Here is a 22,578-nt window from a genome sequence, read left to right on the forward strand (position 1 = left end):
TGTGTGTGTGTGTGGTTTTGATGCAGCAACTTGGTGAGCACAGGGTGTGTGTATGTGTGTGTGTGGTTTTAATGCAGCAACCTGGTGAGCACAGGGTGTGTGTGTGTGTGTGTGGTTTTAATGCAGCAACTTGGTGAGCACAGGGTGTCTCTGTGTGTGTGTGTGTGTGTGTGTGTTTGTGTGTGTGTGTGTGTGTGTGTGGTTTTAATGCAGCAACTTGGTGAGCACAGGTGTGTGTGTGGTTTAATACAGCAACTTGGAAACTTGCCCAATTTTAAGTTCTCCAAAAAGCACTATACAATGTATTAAACAGACGCTAAAACTATAAGTGAGATGGCCCTCAAGAAAAATGTAGGAAACGTGTATGATCATATTTTCTCACATATGGCTCGCTGTTGCTAGACTTTCAGGATTATTTTGCTTCATGCTTCTTCTTCAAGTTCAGTTTCAAGACTAATAACCTCTAGGCTTCTTTCTGAATTGAACCTAGTCCATTGGTGGGGAGAGTAAGTGAAGTTGTGTACTCCAACGCTAATATTGTGCAACTGCTAAATGTCAGAAGCACAATTGAGGAAGCAGGGAATTACCAAAACTCCTCAAAAACAATATTTGTCAAAAGTGAACTTAAAACAGTTCGTTAAAGACGAGGAATTGAAACAAAAGTTGTTTTTAGAGGTAGGCCTAAGCTCCTTTAGCTACCGCTGTACAGATGTGAGAATGTGTTTATGGATTTGTGTTAGTGTTGCCTGCAACTGTGATGCTCTCCTGAGACCTTTCATCACTGTACACATCTCAAATGTTGCTAGTAGAAACACATCCTGGTATGGCCCTTGTGTTCAATGATTTAATGGGAATGAGGAAACTATAGTTTATTTAAAATAATAATAAATAATAATAATTATCATATATATCTCATAAATCTCATGACTAGACATTGGACAGTTGACATTCTATCTCTCTGGACCATGGTTTTGGGGTTAGTTATATTACCACACAATACTATAGTACATTTTTAGAAGGCCTTCATTAATTATTGAACATTTAATTATAATGTATTATATTTAGATACAATAACACTTTACCAAGTCTAGCATGATATATTTTGACATGGTTGACATGACATAAGCGACATCCTAAATGCTAGACAAAACAGGAGATACCCACAATGCCTAGCTCTGTATATATCATTAGTGTTCATCATTAGTCCAAGCTCAGATGCTGAACTTAATTATTTATTTCGGCCTTGGTGTATAACCTGAAATCTACCATATCTATTTTATCACCTAACCTGTTGCACTTGTGGTAGGGCTGACTTCAAGATGATTGGCCTGTAAGTCAAGCAAGCTGTCACAGCAACCCCTTTACTTAGTAAAGGAATGTAGTTTCAAAAGATAATTTAGATTTGGGCTTTGGTTACATTATCAACTGTAGTTCATCCCACCCCTTGCTGTAGTAGTTATCATACACCGAAATTATGAAATCAACCACATTCAGTTGATTGAACTGAACTTTCTTTTAGGCAAAGGCTTCAATAAATTAATACAGTCTTCCCTATTCAAGTCTAATCCTGTGTGTAAATCTGCAGGATTCTAAAAGAAGTACCTTGAGAGCTCACAACAATGCTCTACATTAATAACTCCAGTGCTCAGCCTCAATGGTGCATATGGACTAGGATAATAATAAGCAAAAGTTGATAAGGAGAGTCAGATCTTTGGACGTTCATTTGGGCATTAAACCCATTCATCAATCATTACTTTACTTGATGTGTATTTTATTTTTTATTTTTCAAAGACATTGCTGACAAGTAAACATACTTCTTTGATCCAACTATCTAACTAGGCATATGTGAGCTTAGCTGAACCCAAGTACTTGTTTTGCCCAAAATTAAAGTAATGTTGCTGTGGTCAACACAAAGTACAAAATATTGTACACCATTTTTACTTTTACAAACATGCAAAGCAACCACATGCTGTGCTGTAAATAGCTCACTTACAATTCACCCTCAAACACTCACTCCTGTGAAACTGGCTAATCATGACTGTTTAAAATGTTTGAGTTAGGTAGTTACACTGCATAAGTTCCTTTATTCCTTTAACCAACTGCAACAGTTTCCAGAGAAATGACTATGCCCAGAACTCAATGATCTATGAAACAAGTCTTTAGAGTGCAAATTTTCCTAAATTTGATTTGGCTTTAGTCACTGAGGATAAACGACCCTTTAGTTTACTGCATTACACTCAACCCATGCAGCCTTGAAGCTTTTGAGAGAGGGACTGGCAAATAAAGCAACATACTAATTCCATTGAGGATTTACCTCCACTTTGGATCCTCATCACTCATCCTACCTCAGCTGTTTATTTTCATGCAGTACATATTTTCATGATAGATTTTTCATGTTATTCACCCACAAACATAAATTAAATATCAAACAAATGTGTTCCAACTCAATTAATCTAAATGCCAACAAGACAAACATCAGCAACAAAGACACTGAAAAACACTCACATTCAAAACAATACGAACTCAATTGAAATAGATTGCATTTTTATAAATAGCTTTCCATGTTCAGGTATTTCAAAGTATAAAGTAATGCATTTTCTGCTACTAAAACACATCTGGTCAAAATGCTAAGTTCTAAGAATCCTTGTATAAGCTATCTATGTATCATTGTGGCACAGCACTAATACTCTCCTCTAGCTACTATTTTGGATTTGAGTGGTAGTAGAGCATAGCATGGATTTGAATGTTCGTCATTTTTCCCAACACAAGATCCAGCTTCATTTTATCAGGTTGCTCTTAGTGTGAGGTGGGTTTTAAGTCCAGAGGCCACTGGGAACATACTGACATGGGCAAGAGCAGCACACTGTGAAAGTTCAATGAGTTTGTAAATTGACCACATAGAGGTTAACAAGGGGTTGAGCTATTCCTTGCCTCTGTTCACTTTCTCTTTATCTCTGTCAGTCTGTCAGTCTCTCTACATATACAGTATATGAACATGGAAACACTCAAAACCCCAACCAAAAAGAATTGTTGAGTTTTAATTGAATGTTTTCCATTTAAACACAGCCCAGCCGGTCCATTATTTGGGTCATTTGTTGTCTTTGACAAACCTCAATCTACCCAGGTAGTCCCAGAGAGTAAACCACCATTCATGTGTTCTAAGGGCATCCACACTTGCCTGGCCACAGATTGATGTCTTGTACGAGGCAATAAATAGGTGTGCAGTTGAGGAGGTGGGGAGTATGTGTGTGGGAGTACTCACAGTCCATCAGGCTTTGGCCTGAAGGGAACAGAAGTCCTCATGCACAATTTTCCATATCGGACTGGTTAATCCATCAACGGTGACAGCTATGCAGAAAGCGATAGCCCAAGTATCACAGCCAACCCTTCTGGAATGTAAAGAAATTAGCTGATGAGGACCATTTTTTAAAGGCCACCGTTTGCAATAAACAATTATCTGTCTTGTGTATTAGACACCACAGTGATAATCAAGTCCAACAAGTTCAGGTAGGAAAAGATGAAAAGTCGTGCTGTTTTCATTTGAAAATGCATGCTCAGTACAAAGTTAGGTTTTTGCATATAGGGACCGCTACTGTTTGTACACTTGCCATCTGTGAAAGAGGTAAGACCCCATTGGTAGGGGAATGAGACGATGGGGGTATGCTTGTGTCCATAACTACACACAAACACACACATACATCCTGCAGATACACACACGATCTTTATCCCAATTCCCCAAAACTTGGGTCATTCACAATAGATCATTGAAAACATAGTAAATGTTTAAACTTACAAAATGTACCATTTTAGGGGAAAGAAATGTCATTTGGAATTTGGGCTATAAAAGGCTGGAAAAAGTAAGTGTTACAAAAAATATAAACAACTCAAGGAACATTTTGCAACTAACTAGGTTATTTGCAAACAGGTCAGTAATATGATTTGGTATAAAAATTATATCTTTGACAGGCAGAGTCTCTCAGAAGTAAAGATGGGCAGAGGTTCACCAATCTGTGAAAACCTGCATCTACATATTGTGGAGCCATTTCAAAATAATGTTCCTCAACATAAAATTGCAAAGACTTTGAATATCTCATCAGTTACAATATAATACAATTATTCAGATAATCTCTAGATCTCTATGTGTAAGGGACAATACATTCTGCATGCCTGTGATCTGCAGGCGCTCAGGCAGCACTGCATAAAAACAGGCATGATTCTGTAAAGGAAATCATTGCATGGGCTCAGAAACACCTCCAGATGTCATTGTCTGTAAACACAGTTTGCCATCCACAAATGCAGGTTTAAAGCTTTATCATGCAAAGACGAAGTCAACATTTATTTGTATAGCCCTTTTTTTTGTATAGTCCCAGTGGGCTTCACACACGCCTGAAGCCATCTGTGAACATAATCCAGAAACACTGGCAACTTCTTTGGGCTAAATCTAATTAAAAATGGACTGAGGCAAAGTGGGGAAACTTCTGTGATCAGACAAATGAAATAAGAAATTATTTTTGGAAACCATGGATTCTGCGTCCTCCGGACTAAAGATGAGAGGGACCATCCGGCTTGTTATTAGTGCTCACTTCAAAAGCGTGCATTTCTGATGGTATGAAGGTGCATTGCTGCCTATAGAATGGTCATCTTGCACATCTGGAAAGGTACCATCAATACTGAAAGGTATATACAAGTTTTAGAGCAACATTTGCTTCTGTCCAGACAATGTCTTTTTCAGGGATGACTTTGCATATTTCAGCAAGACAATGCTAAACCACATACTGCATCTGTTACAGCATGGCTCCGTAGTAGAGAAGTCCGGGTTCTGAACTTGCCTGCCTGCAGTCCAGACCTTTCACCAGTTAAAAACATTTGGTGGATCATGAAACAAAAAATATGACAAAGAAGACCAGGGACAGTTGAGCAGCAAGAATCCTGTATCAGACACGAAAGGGACAACATTCCTCTCCCACAACTCCAGCAACTGGTGTGCTCAGTTCCCAGACAGATACAGACTGTTGTTAAAAGAAGAGGGGCTGTTATGTTGATATGTTTTAAATGTTCTGTTGTGAATAAGATATGGTTATTTGAGATTTGCAAATCATTGTATTGTGTTTTTTATTTTATTTTACACAACGTCCCAACTTTTTGGGATTTGGGGTTGTAAAGTAACAGTTCCTGTTATCGAATAATAACTTATTACAAAAGTATGTATGTCTGGGATACTCAATGAAATAATTAAGGTAAACTTTTGACCAGGGATAGACCCTTCATGGTGTTTGATTTGATTAGTTACAGTATTTAGAAGTTATATAGCCTATGGATATTGTATATATCAGTAGAACTAGACTAAAATACGATATGCTTGTATAGGCCTATTCATAAACATAAACTTGGCGGGTTTTATCTTAATTATATTTAAGTTTTATTATCAAAAGTCTTCAAATTATTTCAGTTTAATATCTCACAGCATTTTTATTTAAACAAAGACCTACAAGTAATAATCTCATAACGCATTTGGACATGCAAATTCGCACGATCATTCAGCAAAGAATCATTGAAGATCTTACTGCTATGTTTACTTAATTTGAAATAAATGGTGTTACTATTCTCTTAAATATTTGTATGCATATATTTGGGACATGATCACAGTATTTTCCAACTAGGTTTCTGTTTTATTTTTGCATGTGGGATAAAAAACAGAACCATAAAAACAAATGATGCATGTGTGATAATGAATGACCACGGAATTCATTCATAATTTCTTAAATTTAAACAATTCTAACAGACCCAGGCTAGTTATAGCCTACTTAACAGTTTAAAAAGAAATCTGGCTCATGAAAAAGCTGACATTTGAAGTTGTCGAAAGTCCTTATTTCAAGGCTTTTCTTTCAGTGATATTTTGTTGTTGTGCCACTACAGTACACTTATTATCAAACAGACACTCAACACGACATTAAACAGTCAGACTCCGTCTATACTGATGCTTTTTGAAAACGCGCTATACCTTCGTACGCTCAAGCGCTGGACACTCCGTGACGTAACACTTTCGAATTTTGCCCTCTCTTCCGCGCACCGCCTAGCTTTCAGTATGCCTTTGGTTCAGCGAAAGGAATGAACGGAAAGGCTGTTAGGAAGTCGATTGCACTTGCTTTGGGGTTTAGGCTGCTTAACTCTAACAAAGCGAACTTAAAGATGAAAGCATGAAGAATAGGTAACGGTAGTGTATGTAGGCTATACCCCTACTTCAAGTGAAATGCATGTTGCTGGTTATAGAACAACAAACGTTGAAATGAAGAACTCTTCATATATCCATGAAACTGAAGTGGACGTTGCATTGGAAGGACTCAGGCCTATTCCGAAATATCATCTTAACTGCAATGCGTCATTGTGGACATGTTTCTGGTGGTTATGAATGGTTATGAACACGAAAGAAGAGTGAGAAATAGCCTAACACATCAAAAGCATATACTTCAAATTGCCAAGGTAAATACCCTCACAACATCATCGACATCTTTATGCAGCATGTGCTTGCGAACTTTTTAAGGATTTAATTGAATTCAATTTGTTTCCTGAACGAACAGAAACTTTGGGATGCATTTTTTTATACGCAGTAGGCCTACAGTAACATTATAACGTCCCACATAATCGGAATTGTTCCACTTGCTAGAGTTGAATTCATAATATAGGGAAAACGTTTTCACACTAATTCTACTATACAAATGAATGTAGGGATGAATTTAGTCCACCCTTTGTAATGCTGTATGAACCAGGCAAGTGTTTGCAATTAACAACGGTCTTTCCTGTCGAAACGGGCTGTTCATCAGTGGGATGTTTGACAGAGTTGACGTATTCCGGAGTCTGTGCCTTAAACAGTGAACAACCTGTTCCTTATCCCTATACTGAGTCAAAGAAGCTGTGCGTTTTGAACGAATAAATAAGTAATTTAAGAAAAACCTGTATCTATGTAATCATCTAATTATGTTAATTCAAACAGCACTGACTGAACTTTTTTATTTATATTGTTTTACGTTATAAACGTTTTAATACTATTTACATGGCACAGTTCCTTTCAGTAATATCAATCTAATGCAAGATTGTTCCGTTAAATATCCTCATTCTGGAATTCACTGAGGACATATTTACCCTTTTGATTTATTCAGAACACCTGCGTGATTCAATGGGAACTCCATGGGCATTTTGATTGACAAAAAACAACGAAAGGCAAAATCTGCAGGGGGAGGAGGAAGGTAAACTGTTATGCAAGAGGATTTACATTTCTTCAGTCAGAGATGAAGGAAAAGTCTAAGAATGCTGCGAAGACAAGACGAGAGAAAGAAAATGGAGAATTTTATGAACTGGCGAAATTATTGCCTCTGCCCTCTGCGATCACCTCACAACTGGATAAGGCGTCAATCATTCGGCTTACCACCAGTTACCTGAAGATGAGAGCAGTGTTTCCAGATGGTGAGTCTTAAAACCACTTAGACGTGTTATTTGTTTTTTGGTATGAAAAGTTGGACCTACGAATCTGGAAAAGTGTTCAATGCCGCCTGCACATTTGTACTAGTGGCTATGTTACCCTATTTTAAGTTCGCCATCAGTACGAACAGTGATGATGTGGCACATCCTAATGCAGTTCTAGTGTACTTTTCGTTTACCTATATTCGTGGAGAAGGCAACTTTAGGTGTGTGTGTTTTTTAGGTGTGTGTAATCATTCATTTAGCCAATAACGAACGTTTCTAGTTGTTTATATATGACATGAGTTATGTTTCGAGCTTGTTTTACACAAGTGCCTTTAGATTATAAATTAAGATAAATTGTCCAATTATGTCAAATAAAACCAACACTTCGACTTGCTAAACCTCATGAAAACGGTATTTTCCTTCCCTGAATTGGCCTGTCATCACTCATAAGTCACATGAACCTTGCGCACGGACTTGTAAGGACCGGTTATGGTAGACCAAACATTATTGGCCCATTTAAGTAGTTGAAGACCTTCCTTGGAATAATATAAAATCCTTTGACATCACTCATCCTTTACAATGTCAACCTGCACCAAAGCCTATTTCATAAAAAACATTAAACGCAAGGGATTGCTTGAAATCATTCCGATATTGTAGACCTATTTATCAATTGCCATTTGATAGGACACACTTAAAGAAACGTATCAAATAATAACTGCATTCCGTTAACTATGCTATTTAACAAATACTTTATGTAAATACAAAATACAATTCAAATGTATTATTCAGGCTCCATCAGAACTCCATTTAAATCACCAAACAAAACCGTCTCGGTTGAAACAGCCACGCCTTTCAATATGTCGTACAAAAATAATTTTGAAATATCCTCAAGTTTAGTTGACAAATGATCATAGCTCGAATAAAATGCTTCGGACTCCCTGCGGCATGACGCTTTGAATAAATCTTAAATTCAAGAGTGCAGTAGCCTAACATTAGGCCTATGAAAGTAGCCTTTTCTACGTTTACACTGCTGTTTTGTTAAACGCATTTGAACAAATCACTTGAACGTGTAGCCCACCTCAGACTTGTACTGAAAGTTTGTCTCTCTTTTTTTTTCGCTGGCCTGTGGCCCCTATAGGCCATGAATCCTCAATTTCATATTTGTCTACAATCAGCAACTGTAGGCCCTAACAATAATTTCAACTCAAACGTAATGTTATCCGGCTAAATGTGAAATATTGAAGCAAACTGGGAGATTATTTAGTTTAAGTTAGGATTATAAATTAATTAGGCCTAATTAATTGTAAACTGCGTTGTCATGACGCGAAGGCGAAGTTGATTCAAATTGGAATCCATCAAGTCCTACAGCAATCGGACTATTTTGTGAAATACGCCAAAACTGTACAGATCCAAGCATTAAGTAGTCACCCAGTGTTTATATGCCTTAAGTATGATAACTTATAACAACTCTTGCATGCTTTTGATAAGCGCAAAGATTGAAACTTTTCAGACTGGAAATAGGAAAATATGTGAACAACTCTAAACCGAGTATTTTATTGTCTTACGTGAACTAGCATATAGCGTACCTGAGCGCAGTCGACTGAACTCATATATATATGAAATAATCAATTATTCCAATTGACTTTTTGAGTTTTTCTCGAAAATTGACAGCATGCCTTGTTGATATTTGGTAAACAGTTACGAAGTTAAAATGCCTTTTAAGTTAAATGTTAAACTTATTGTAAAATGGTAGCCTAATACAACAACGACAAGATAATATACAAACAAAATAAAAAGCTTTCATTGCTTCTACAATGTGGATTTCCTTAAAAAAAAAATAGCCCACTGCTTCACACACTGTGGGTTAGCCTGCATAGACAAAGGCTGCAGATTTTTATCAACTTGACTTTTTATGATTTGCTCCCTTTTTACATTTACATTTATGCATTTAGCAGACACTTTTATCCAAAGCGACTTCCAAGAGAGAGTTTTACAAAGTGCATAGGTCACTGATAATTACAACGAGATAGCCCCAAACATTGCAGGTAGCCAAACTTGAAGCATACATTGTGAAACCAAATAAGTCCCAAAGGGAAGAACAATAAGAGCATGTAGTTAGACAAGTTACAATTAAACAGCAAGAACCTCAAAAGTGCAAGAGTGTACCTGTGGAAAAGGCAAGCAACAATAATATATTTCACAGCGAGTACAATCATTTTAAGACAGTTACAACAAACCAACAAGAGCAACAAGTCTCTCAATAAAAGTCATTGTGATCCTGGAGGAAACTAACATCAGGTCCAGATAATCATTCCTAAGTGACGTTGTACTCCCGGAACAAGTGCGTGTTGAGCGTTTTCTTGAAAGTGGGGAGACAGTCAGTGTCCCTGATGGAGCTGGGGAGTTGATTCCAGCATTGGGGGGCCAGACAGGAGCAGAGCTTGTGTTGGGACCGGGCGCTCTTGAGCGGTGGGACCACCAGACGGTTGTCAGAAGAAGACCGTAGGTGGCGGGTGGGGGTGTAAGGCTGGAGGAGAGACTTGATGTTGTCGGGTGCAGTCCCGTTCACCGCTCAAGTCTTGAATCTGATACGGGCCGTGATGGGAAGCCAGTGGAGGGAGATGAGGAGCGGGGTAACATGGGGCGTCTGGGTAGATTGAAGACCAGACGGCTGCCGCATTCTGAATCCTCTGGAGAGGGCGGGTTGCGACTGCTGGGAGACCGGCGAGCAACTTTGAGAGGACAAGTGCTTGGACTAGTAGCTGGGTGGAATGCTCAGACAGGTATCTCCTGATCTTCCGGATGTTGTAGAAGGTGAATCTATACGACCGGGAGACCGGGGCAATGTGGGCTGTGAGGGAGAGCTCGTCATCCCTTTTACTACATATAATTACTTAAGTGTTAAGTATTTCACAGTTTGAGGACCTTTTCCATTTCCATTGATATTTTTGATTCAAAACGCTTTTTTCAGATGTTATGTATAGTTAGTGATCTAGTTTTTTTAAACTAGATCTATCTTCAACAATCAAAGTGAAATCTCAAGGGACACATCTTGAGTGAATCTCCCCTTAAATATTGGCCTGTAGCCATCTATCTGTTTAACACTAAAATAAAATTGTATTTAGTCAGTATATTTGTGAGCTGTAATCACATTAATTTATGGGAACTCAATTGGTGTTTAAATTTAATGGCAGTGGCTGTAAAATCATGTCAGATGGAGTGGGGACACAATTTTTGAAAAATGTACGAGGCTGTCAATGTTTTATGAACTTGTATTTTCTTTCATGCTGGGTGAGTGGTTTAGAAACTTTGTCACGGTCAGTGCTTACATTTTAAGGTAACAAAAGTATTTTCACAAATAAACCAAATTGTCCTGTGTGTGTGTGCTGCTTCACAGGTCTCGGGGAGGCTTGGGGTCAACCATCAAGACTCAGCCCTCTAGATAGCATGGCTAAAGAGCTGGGATCCCATCTGTTACAGGTGAGACAATGGCAAATCAAATCACACCCCAAAATATTGACAACCCTTTTGTCATGTTTTCCAAAATTAGCAATATGATTTGGACCGCTGTGTAATTGTGTGCTGAAACAAAATTGACACCCAAAATTAAACTCCAGCTTTTGTTCCATTTATGTATCAATTATTTGTGTACTTCACAAACTCAGGCTCTAAGGCAAGGAATGCATAATACATGCAATCATTTTACATACTCGTCAAAAACTGGAACTTTTCCTCAGTAGAACACCTCTAAAAATGATAGATTTATCTGTAATCTTACAACTCATAGGGGTCAGATGAATGAGCGGTCATGGAATCGGGCTATTAATCAGAAGGTTGCTGGTTCGATTCGTGCCCGTGCCAAATGACGTTGTGTCCTTGGGCAAGGCACTTCACCCTACTTACCTTGGGGGGAATTCCCCTGTACTTACTGACCTACTGTGGATAAGAGGGTCTGCTAAATGACTAAATGTAAATGTAAACTCACGCACATAGTATTGTTGGACAGAACATAATTAATTAAAAATATATATTAATAAGTTAAAACATTAAAATGTTTTTGTAATGAAAATCATGTATAGGTTTTGCCCAAAATTTGTAATGGATTTCTTATTTTATTTGGACCCAAATGGATATAAATGTAAATAAATATGCTTTTCATAAAGACTCAACATTTGACTAGACATCAGAGAAAAGATACATTCTCACTTTTTTGGGCATCACAAAGCAAATTTCATTTAGTAAAATGACAGTTTTTTCCCCATTATCTAACAAGTGTCACATCTCTCTTTGCCAGACTCTAGACGGCTTTGTATTTGTTGTTGCCTCAGATGGGAAAATCATGTATATCTCTGAGACCGCGTCGGTCCACCTTGGCCTGTCCCAGGTAAGAACATCCTTCATCCACAATCATCCATCCTGGTTCTTCGACTGTTTGTGCATAAGATGTCAACTGCATGTCTCCCTGCCTCCCTCCTCCAATGCAACCAAGGTCACTTAAGGGACACTTGCCTTCGAATACGCCTGTTCAAACATTTATTTGGCAATCAGTAAAAAAATTATAAAAAGAGGCGCCGATTGCTAAGTAAAGGTTTGACGAAGTTCAGCTCACACAGATAAGTGAGAGGGCATTGGGTGGTCACCAAGCATTATCTTTCTGTCTATTCAAGGTGTTGTTGGAGGTCTTTGTGTGAGAGCACTTCATTTCATAATTTGGGACTTGCAAAAGGATCAAGATAATCCTGATGTGAATGTGGAGTTGGTGTAGAACAGTGAAAACAGTATCTTAACTCGTGCTAATATTAAAGGTAAGATTAACTTGACAGGTTGCCCTCACTGGGTAGTATCATAACACTGATCACTGATAGTTATTACTGAAAGTCTAGCTGGAGGTTGGAGTGTCAGTTCATTCACTGTATCTGTACAGTCTGTGCGTGTACTGTCCGTGTGTAAGTACATATGCTGGCCTATGAGGGTATGTGAGTGTTTATGTGTTCACACCTTACAGACTCTTTCCTTCACTACGGCTAGACCAGTGAACAGTGTGAAAAATTTGAATCCTTGCAGGCCTCTGCATATTGGGTCCAGACAGCCTAGGACGCGTCTCTGCATGGCCGCCACTGATCTGAGTGGCTGGATGAAGTGCGATCGTGTCTCTGGAGGGGTGTTCACTGCCTGCTGAATTCTCTTCATCAGTTGTGTTGATAGACCTCCCCCTTCTGCAAACTCCCCCTCTCCAAGCATGCCTCTCCCCTCCTCTCCATAGCTAGGGAGAGGTGCTCGGCCTGTCAGGCCCTGTTGCTGCACGTGCACTCACACAGAATCATCTAATTATTCCCATGCAGAGTCTGAGAATGTCAAGCCGCATGGAGCCGGCTGCCTCACTCCAAAATAGGCAGGCGTTGTAGCTGCAATTTGAGTGAACCCTCTGGGATGCATAGTTGGACAAATCCTGTCCATTGATAAACAAGATAAACTGATCTTGTGAGTTAAATGAGTGGATATAAAAAATCCTGTTTATCAGTCAGGATTTCAGCAGTAAAGGCTAGTGGGAAGTCCATTCAATGACATTGCTGGTCTGGCAGTCTAAAAGTGTGTGAACTTATGTCTGGTGAATCCAATTCCTTTTGTCCTTTCACTAATATGTGTGGTATCACCAAAGATCAGTGGTATATTTGTGAGCTGTAATCACATTCATTCATGGGAACTCTATGAGTGTTTAAATGTAATGGCAATGGCTGTAAAATCGTGTCAGATGGAATGGGGACACAATTTTTGAAAAATAAGATAACATAATCCTTTATTTGTCCCGCAGTGGGGAAATTGCAGTTTGCCCCAGCAGCAGGGTACAGAACAGCACTCAGAGTACAATTTAAATTTAGAAAATACAATATATAAAAGATACAGGGAGTCCTATAAAATATGAAGATAAGAATCTAAGGGTATGAAAATAATATAATAATATGTGAGTGAGCCTATCGCTGAAGCTGCTCTTCTGAGCGGACAGTGAGTCCTGCAGGGGGTGTGACTCGTGATCCAGCATAGATGTCAGTTTTGCCAGGATCCGTCTGTCGCCCACCTCCAGAGGACAGCCCAGGACTGAGCTGGACTTCTTGATGACCTTTTCCAGCTTCTTCCTTTCCCTCTCAGTGATACTGCTGCTCTAGCAGACCACACCATACAGGATGACTGATGCCACCACTGAGTCATAGAAAGTCCTTAGGGGTGCCCCCTGCACTCCAAAGGACCTCAGTCTCCTCAGGAGGTAGAGCTTGCTCTGACCTTTCCTGTAAAGTGCGTAAGTGTGGTGAGTCCAGTCCAGTCTGTGGTTCAGGTGAACACCCAGGTACTTGTAGGACTCCACTCAATGTCCATTCCCTGGATGTTCACCGGTGGGGGGGCAGACCGGTGTCTACCACCATCTCCTTGGTCTTCCCCGCGTTGATGAGGAGGTGGTTTGGTCGACAGCAGTCCACGAAGTCCTGCGTCAGTCTTCTGTACTCCGCGTCGTCATCCTCGCTGATCAGGCCAACTATGGCGGAGTCATCAGACAACTTGAGCTGAACGCAGTCAAATGTACGGGTCAATGTTTTGTCAACTAGTTTTTTCTTTCATGCTGGGTGAGTGGTTTAGAAACACACTCTTTGTCATGGCCAGTGCTTACATTTTAAGGTAACAAAAGTATTTTGACAGATAAACCAGATTAAACCTTTTGTCCTTTCACTAGTCCCTACTCTCTCTGGTTTTATATCCAGAACATACCAGTTCTCAAAGTCATCAAAGCCGCTCATGCAAGGTTAAAGGCTGGTGTAGTAAAAAGCACAGTGAAGTGGATGGCCAGTAAAAATGCTGATGAGTTTAAAAGCTCACCTGACAGACACACTGCTGGCTGCTATATCTCCCCTCAGGAAGTGTATGGTGGTGGTGGTGGGGGTGGCAGTGGTGTGAGCAGGCTGAGTAACAGCAATCAGTCTGTCCATGAACAACTTCACCAGCCACCATATGGAGTGCCTGGCTCCCTCATGCTTTCCAAACTGCCGATCACTGCTTCCGTTGTGTTAAACATCTGTGTGTGCCAAGGTTTATTCAAATGCTCTCTGTCTGCTTTTGTTGACATCTAAATGTGTGTTTGAATGCCGTGTTGTACTGCATGTGTGAACGTTAGAGAGAAAGAAAGAGGGCTAAGGTCGCAGTCATTCTAACATTAACTTTGAGACAGTTGCAACATTAAAGTCAGTGAGCGTTACCCATTACAACATGGCCAGTTCATTCAACACCAAAAAAATGTTTCCCTCCAAAGAAAACTAAAACTAAATGAAACTAAATAAAAAGTACACATAACCATACAAGTACTAGCACAAAACGTAACAAAAACAAGACATTCAAAATTCCTACCAACTCAGTTCACTTGCTACTCTTGTATATTAATGCTCTTTTACCATTTTCTCTCTCGCAACCCAACATTCGGCCCCTATACGCTTTCTACGACTACAAAGCCTGGATTACTCCAGCCTAACTCCACACTGTGAAGAAACCAATTTGTCATTGAAGTGGCAAGCAGTGAGTGACCCACTCCCTGACTTAAGACGCCCCCCAAATTTGGGAGGTAAAATAGATCAAAGACGAGCATGGCTTTTATCCTGCCTTCACATGGAAATGATCTGCTCTTGCCTAAATTAACCTCATTGCCTCTTCTGACATTGCTTCATCTGAAGGTGCCATGAATGAACGTGCAGATCGATGTCAGGGGCTTATGGTATATCCAGATACATGCACACACAAATGCACACATCCTACAAAAGACATTTGTCTGTGAGGATGTAATCTACTGAAATGAAAGTGTCAAATGATCAAAAGACACCTTTTGTGTGTGTGTGTGTTTGTGCATGTTTGTGTGCCTGAGCGTTGCTTATCCTTTTCTATTGGGGTTATTTTGAAACATGAAAGGATGTACCCTTACCGTACTGACATTATTTTATTTGTGTGTGTGCATGTTTCTCAGGTGGAGTTGACAGGAAACAGTATATTTGAGTACATTCACCCGTCAGACCATGATGAGATGACTGCAGTCCTCAGCGCCCACCAACCTGTCCCCCATCACTTTCTTCAAGGTATCCTAACACTGCACTCTCTCTTTATATTGCTTTCTCCCTTTTCTCTTTTCTTCTCAAAGCAGCTACACTCCCAGACAGAGCTCTTCAGAACAGTCAGACAGTCAGTCTCTCTGCTCATAACAGTGGACTACAGACAGGTTTTCTTAAGCCCTGCTGGGTAACACCTTTTTATGTGAAATCAGCAGGCTAGTGGAGTACTTCCTTTTAGGAGAGTTTAATAAAACCCTGGGTTTTATTAAACTCAAACTTAAATATCAACCTGATACACACAGGCACATACTAAGGCACTAACACACACTCAAACACACTCACACACACTCTCTCTCTTTCTCCCTCACACGCACAGTTTTTTTGGGGGGGGTGTCTGCGGGACATTCGCATACACATACGTGTATAAAATGTAGCACATGGTCTTTGCATGTGTTTTTTTCTTTATGTATGGTTGTGTCTTTCAGTCATGTGTTTGTCTGTGTTACAGAATACGAAATGGAGCGTTCCTTTTTCCTCAGGATGAAGTGTGTTCTGGCCAAGCGTAATGCAGGACTGACGTGTGGTGGATATAAGGTTTGTAGAATTGCAAAATTCAATACTGTACATACACACACATAAACACATGCACTGGATATACATTATTATTTTCATCGTCTGTTCAAGAGTACCTGCTTTCAGTCACCACAGATTGACATCTACTTGAAGAAGCTTGTTATTATATCCTTCGACACATATTCAACCTCTCTTGTATTCTTCATAGTATGCTCTCCATGCAACCCTCCACCCCTCCCTCACAACTATTATGACCCAGCCGGCAGGATATTGTTCATGCTATAATAAGTTGTGGATAAATTCCACATGTAAACTCAGAGAGCTATTCAAAACATCCAGGGCGCATGGCTCAGGCTGATTAGGTGACAGGAAGTGCAGAAGATGAACTGTGCCTTCAGTATCAAGGCGTGGGGCTGTATGAAGGAAGTGGGGGGTCAAGTGGGGAAAGAGAGGGAAGAAGACTTAGAGAATGATCGGATCCCAGGTAGACACCCAATCTTTTAATGCATTTATCGAGTCACTGGTAAAACACTAGCCAGAAGAACTGACCACTTTTGTTTTTCATAAATACAACAAAATACTTGTGCGGTGGCTCTCCCTGCCTTAACCAATGGACACATCACTACAACACTGCATACATAGACTATGTTCAGTACCCAACATACTCATCTGATATACTCATTATATACACAATAAACATTACACAAACAGCAACGTGAAATGCATATGCATGCATCAGCTGCTCATCACCCTGGCTGTGTGTGGAGAGAGACACTGTTCTGGTCGGGCGCTGTGTAATTTTAAGCTTCATTCACATTTTCTTGGATGGGATGAGTGAAAAGATAAACAATCAGAGACAGTTTGGGAGTATTCTCATTCTTCCTCCCCTCCCCTCCTCCGCAGGTGATCCACTGTAGTGGCTACCTTAAGATCCGACAGTACTTGATGGATGTGGCGATGTACGACTCCTGCTACCAGATCGTGGGGCTGGTGGCGGTGGGCCACTCCCTTCCCCCCAGCGGCATCACAGAGATCAAGCTACACAGCAACATGTTCATGTTCCGGGCCAGCCTGGACCTCAAACTCATCTTCCTGGATTCCAGGTAGGGGAACAGTTCCAGGACCTGACCTGGGTCCTACACCCACTGTAGATTTATACCTCTTAACACCCATATTATCCCATTACTTTCATTGAATCAGAACTTTCTGTTTGACTCGTTCGACAGTGTTTGACCTGACTGCGTGTTTTGCAGGGTGGCTGAGCTGACAGGGTACGAACCCCAGGACTTGATAGAGAAGACTCTCTACCATCACGTCCACGGCTGTGACGTGTTTCATCTGCGCTACGCTCACCATCTACGTGAGTGTCTTCCTCCATGGAAACGTTTAACAACTGTCCTGTGATCATTCTGGTCACATAATAACAGAAACTGTTCTTGGAAAGTTTTCCAGGGTACAAATTAAGCCCAATTTAGAGAAAATAGTTTTTTTCTGTAAATAATTTATTTTGGCATGGTCTTGTAGGGTAACTGAGAAACAGTCTCATAGATTTGCAGTCTTTCCAGCTACTGGGTGTTTTTCTCTGAATACTCTAGTTCATCTTTTCTGGAAAACAAAAGCTGATTTTCATGGATCATTTACTTTGCAGTGAGTCCTATTTGATTTGATCACCTTACTGTGATAAAGATGTCACAAAATGTTTTTTTAAACACCCTATGTACCAATACAAATTCAGGTTTGGCATTCTGCTGACAAGCTTGGTAACTGGTGATGAGAAACATGTCTCAGGATAATCTTTCATTTAATAAAGTCTGGTCTAACATTGGCCAGACCTTTAATAAAATGGCTTAAATGTCTGTATTATTTCACATATTAGATATTACACATTTCCTCCGTACAGTGAATCAATTTGAGGACGTGCCAAACATTAGTTCAGAATTTCGTTTCCTTTATATGTGTGTGTGTGTTATTAAGTATTCATGGAGAAAGATATTCATGAGTAACTTAGTCATGGAATATCATTTCCATTCACAGCGTTGCACAATGTTGACTGTGTATGCACTTTTCTCTCTCTCCCTGCCCTTTTTCATGACAAAGAGCAGAACCAAATTTTTCTTTTCTTTTCATCTCTCATCCCTTTCTGCAGTGCTTGTGAAAGGGCAGGTCACCACTAAGTACTACCGTATGCTGTCCAAGCACGGGGGTTGGGTGTGGGTGCAGAGCTACGCCACCATTGTCCACAACAGCCGCTCGTCGCGTCCGCACTGCATTGTGAGCGTCAACTACGTCCTGACGTGAGTCGGCATTTCTCACCTGTCAATGGTTTAAAGGTGGTTTGTCTCTGAACGACCTGTGAAAGTGGTGCGTGTATGCTTGAGCATGAACGTGTACATGCGGGGATACTAATCAGCACGTCTCTGTGCTGTGTCCACAGGGAGATAGAATACAAGGAGCTGCAGATGTCTCAGGAGCAGAGCAGAGCCACAAAGCCGTCTCTCTCCTACAAGGCTGGCCTGGCCTCCTCTCAGGACTCACGCAAACAGCTCAAGACCAAAGCAGTCAAGATCAAAACCAAAATCAAGATGGTGCCCTACCCTCAGGTATTAGGCATTACCCAGTTCTACACAGTACCGTACATACATTCAAGGATTGAGTCTCACCCATTTATCCTAAATCAATTTAAAAACTAAATCTGCAGCCCAACAGCGCATACCACCCAGACAAGCTGGACTGCTCCCCTCAAGGTGGAGGGTGGAAAGAAAGCCCTCCCTACTCCCTAACCCCCTGCCAGGAACAAAGTCCTGCCCCTGAATCTGGGGAGGTCCCCTGTGGAGCACCGTATGGCCTGTCCTTACCCTACTCCTATGGACACCAGCACCAAGAGCCCCAGAGGAGGATACGACCCACCGCCACCTCGCCTTCACTCTCACCCTCACCCGGCCAGGCTGCGCATCAGCTGCTCAGCTCGCTGCATGCCCGCGCAGGGGGCGAGGGCCACTGGAGTGGCCAACCCAAGACAAGTCACGGCCTCCGCCTGAGTCCGTCCTCTGCTGTGTCCTGCACAGCCAGCGCAGTTTACCCAGGTAAACAAGGACTCTTGGAACCAAACTGAACTGAATTGAATGGTACTTTGTCAATCAATCAGTCCTATTTATTTAGAGAGCACATCTAAAAACTTTCTTTAATTTCAAACACAAACGAATGTCAACCAAAGGGGCTGTACAGTGGAAACAGATCATGACAGAGCACTGCACTACAACCCGAATACACATGATATATCCAGGGGCGCCGCCAGGAATTTTGGACCCTATGGATTTTTTTTATTTTTTATAATTTATATTTGTTTTTCTATTTTTTGGGGCCCCTGTCAGTCAGGGGCCCTTGGAATTGTCCTAACTTTTCCCCCCCTATAGGGCGCCCCTGGATATAGCACACAACCTGACAGGACAACAATGGCAATGCCTTCTAAAGACTCAGAAGTCAAGGAAACTAGATGGTCTTTAGCAGGATTTAAATGTATGTAGGGGAGGACTACATCTATGTAGAGTAAATCGAAATACTGTGGTGCTGATTAGGGGCTGAGCTGCAGGTGTGACCATTACACAGGAGGGAAGGAGTATGTGGGTAGGAGAACCGGAGCCTGGAGCCAACACCTGAGAACACAAGAACAAACAGAAAATCTGGCTCGGATCAGCAGTACTAAGTATTGTATTGACAGTAATTAGATCAAACTTTTAGTGAAAATAAGCAACTTATTGTATGCTATAAGGAATATCCCAAAATGTAAATATCAACAACTTCAGTACAGTTGCAAAAACACCCAAAATACACTTACGGTATCCCACTTCACCTCAGGTCAAATATATCATTTTAGAACAAGCTAAATGGATTGAATGTAAAAGACTGATGTCTGCTGCATCACTCATGTTCCTGCTCCCCTGATGTCACTGACTCACTGTCAATGTAGCATTTTAGCCCCAATTCTGGCATTAAAGCATCAATTCCAGCCATGCCTCTAGGCTTGAACCTCAACTAAGCGTTTAAACATTTGAGCATGACTTTAAACATTTGAACATGACTGCTAAACCTTGTGTTCTGGAATATATCTCAACCTTGAGTTCTTGCATGAGCTTGTTTTAAAATGTTAGCTTCAATCTCAAACTTTACATTCTGAATTTGAAACAGAACAAAACTAAACCTTCTAGTGAAGGTTTTTACCATGGCTTTCAATGTAATGTGTCCTTACTCCACAGTGGGCACCCCATCAACGTCAACATCAATGGTGATGTCTAGCAGGAGGTACCCTGGCGAGACACACCAGGACAGCTTTTCCAGCTGTCCCACATTACGTCCTAGCAGCAGGTTTAAAGAAGAGCCTTATGAACACCACACACTCTGTCAGAGCAAGGCATCCACCGAGGCCCATCCCCTGGTGCAGCCCCAGCCACAGGTCTTTAAAGAGGACACCAAGCTACCGTTCAGCCGTGACCCCCTCCACAAGGGCTCCAGAGGTGGTGGTTGTTCCATGGGGGAGAATCCGCTGTCTTGCCCCCTGCTGAGTGGCTCTGCGGTGGGGAAGGGAAGCTGCGAGCATCCCCGGTCTCTCCATGGCTTGGGACAGCCCTTTCCTATGCAGGTGGTGCTGGAGCAGAGGAGGAGACTGTGTATGATGGAGGCACCCTATGCCAACACTGCCAGTGGACTCCTAGATCATTTGGACTGCAACGGGGAGAGGGGGCCCCCCAAGCTCCAGGAGCCTGAGGTGGGGGAGGAGGACAGACGGATGTGGATGGGGGTTGGGATGGGGGTGGGTGTGGGCGTTGGAGTTGGCCTTCCAGCCCAGGCGCCTTACGTGTCGTTGAACCTTCACCATGTCCTGGCCAAACACAGCCCCTTTCAGGCCCCGCCTTACACCGCTGCACTTAGCCACTTGACGGACAGCTACGGTTACCGCGCTGAAGAGATGGTCTCGTATGGCTACAAGGGCCAAAGCCCCGCCTCCAGCTCATCCCCTGAGACACACAGGGAGATCTCGCATTACATTGGCACATCCGTCATCATTACCAATGAGAGGTGACACGGCCCCTGGGTCAAAGGTCATGGAGTGCCAAACATTCGTGCTCAGACCTACATCTGTGGGTCACTGTGACTGTCAGGTATAGGAAGGGTCACAATGACAGAAATGTACTAGAAGTATCAATGACTACAATATCAGTGACTTTCGCGATGTGCTATTCTTGACATCTCCTGAATTTTCTAATGGATCTGTATCGACAGGTGTTTTGTACACTGAATAACCAATGCCAGACTCTAATCAAGGATTAGCAAGTAATTTCAGGTTTCTTGAATAATATGATATCGTTTTGAATACAGTTTAGCTATTAGTGTATGTAATGCTTTGTGACTCTCGAGTTTAAAGCCATTTCTTTTGATAAAATGTCACAGACCTTTCCTCCATACAGGGTCAATTCTGACATGTAATACTGTACACACTTTAAATGATAAATTACATTTTGAAGGGAATTATGCAATGATGTTGATGCTAGATTTGTGTTACGGGACATCCTACACAGATTTTGTGTTAGCATTCAACACTGTTTATAATGAACTTTGGATTTTTGTTGAAAATTAAGCTGTATTTCCATTGACACGAGTGCTTAAGACAATGCAAGAGATTTAGTCAAATGTTATATTGAAGGTAGCAAGCCTGTTCAAAGTGCAATCCCCAGTGCCAATTGCAATTGATAAACTAGTTCCAAGACGCTTTATGCTTCTCTTCAAATGAAATTAAAATATATTAAATTTAGATACGTCATTAACAAGCGACAAGTGCTGTTCTTCTTTGGATTAATTGAACTGGAAATGACTGATGCAAAATAGCTCAAATGGAGTTTGTACCTCCCTGTCTCAAAGCCATCATGATTTTATTTAATATTTCTTTACCATGGATAAATTAAAAAAGTGTATTTATTGTCATGCAAACATAGCAGCTTGCTTATTTATGTAAAAAAAAACAGGGTCTATCTTGTGTAAAAGTGAAAATATCAACTGCAATGGAAAAATGTAATAAAGACATGGTAGTTTGCTTTCAATCTAAATAAAGAATTCAAATTATGTTTCCTACAAGACTGGCCATATTTATTTTCAGCAGCCCTCTTTTGAGTGTCTAGCAGATAGGTGTAGACAAATCAAAAATTAAATTAAGTGTCTAGATAACCAACACGTGTACAGAGCCTTCTTCTCTGGTATAGTAATTTTCAGCATTATTCAACAGTAATTTCCATCAAAAGTAGAGTAAGTAGAGAACTACACTCTACTTACTGATATGTGTCAGTGGTAGAATATTTGCAATCATTTTATATTTTTTGCCACAGGCCAGCGTGTGGACAAACTGTAGCATAATATAATGAACTATGCGATGTTGCTGTCTTGACAAATTGCAAGTTATAAGAGTCTGTCTGAC

At 40.9% G+C, this 22,578-nt stretch overlaps 1 protein-coding gene across 1 annotated transcript; it reads left to right on the forward strand.

Moving 5' to 3' along the window:
- The first annotated feature begins 6,108 nt into the window (after positions 1-6,108).
- On the forward strand, positions 6,109-22,188 carry sim2 (SIM bHLH transcription factor 2). Its single transcript, XM_047017100.1, has 12 exons — positions 6,109-6,480; positions 7,158-7,461; positions 10,859-10,941; positions 11,756-11,845; positions 15,461-15,569; positions 16,051-16,136; positions 17,019-17,218; positions 17,369-17,475; positions 18,262-18,409; positions 18,550-18,715; positions 18,814-19,198; positions 20,369-22,188. Exons 2-12 carry the CDS (start codon positions 7,287-7,289, stop codon positions 21,190-21,192), a joined length of 2,373 nt encoding a protein of 790 aa, XP_046873056.1. The 5' UTR covers positions 6,109-6,480; positions 7,158-7,286; the 3' UTR covers positions 21,193-22,188.
- The last annotated feature ends 390 nt before the right edge of the window (positions 22,189-22,578 follow it).

The sequence above is a fragment of the Hypomesus transpacificus genome, unplaced genomic scaffold, assembly GCF_021917145.1.
Source record: "Hypomesus transpacificus isolate Combined female unplaced genomic scaffold, fHypTra1 scaffold_48, whole genome shotgun sequence".
NCBI classification, from domain to species: domain Eukaryota; kingdom Metazoa; phylum Chordata; class Actinopteri; order Osmeriformes; family Osmeridae; genus Hypomesus; species Hypomesus transpacificus.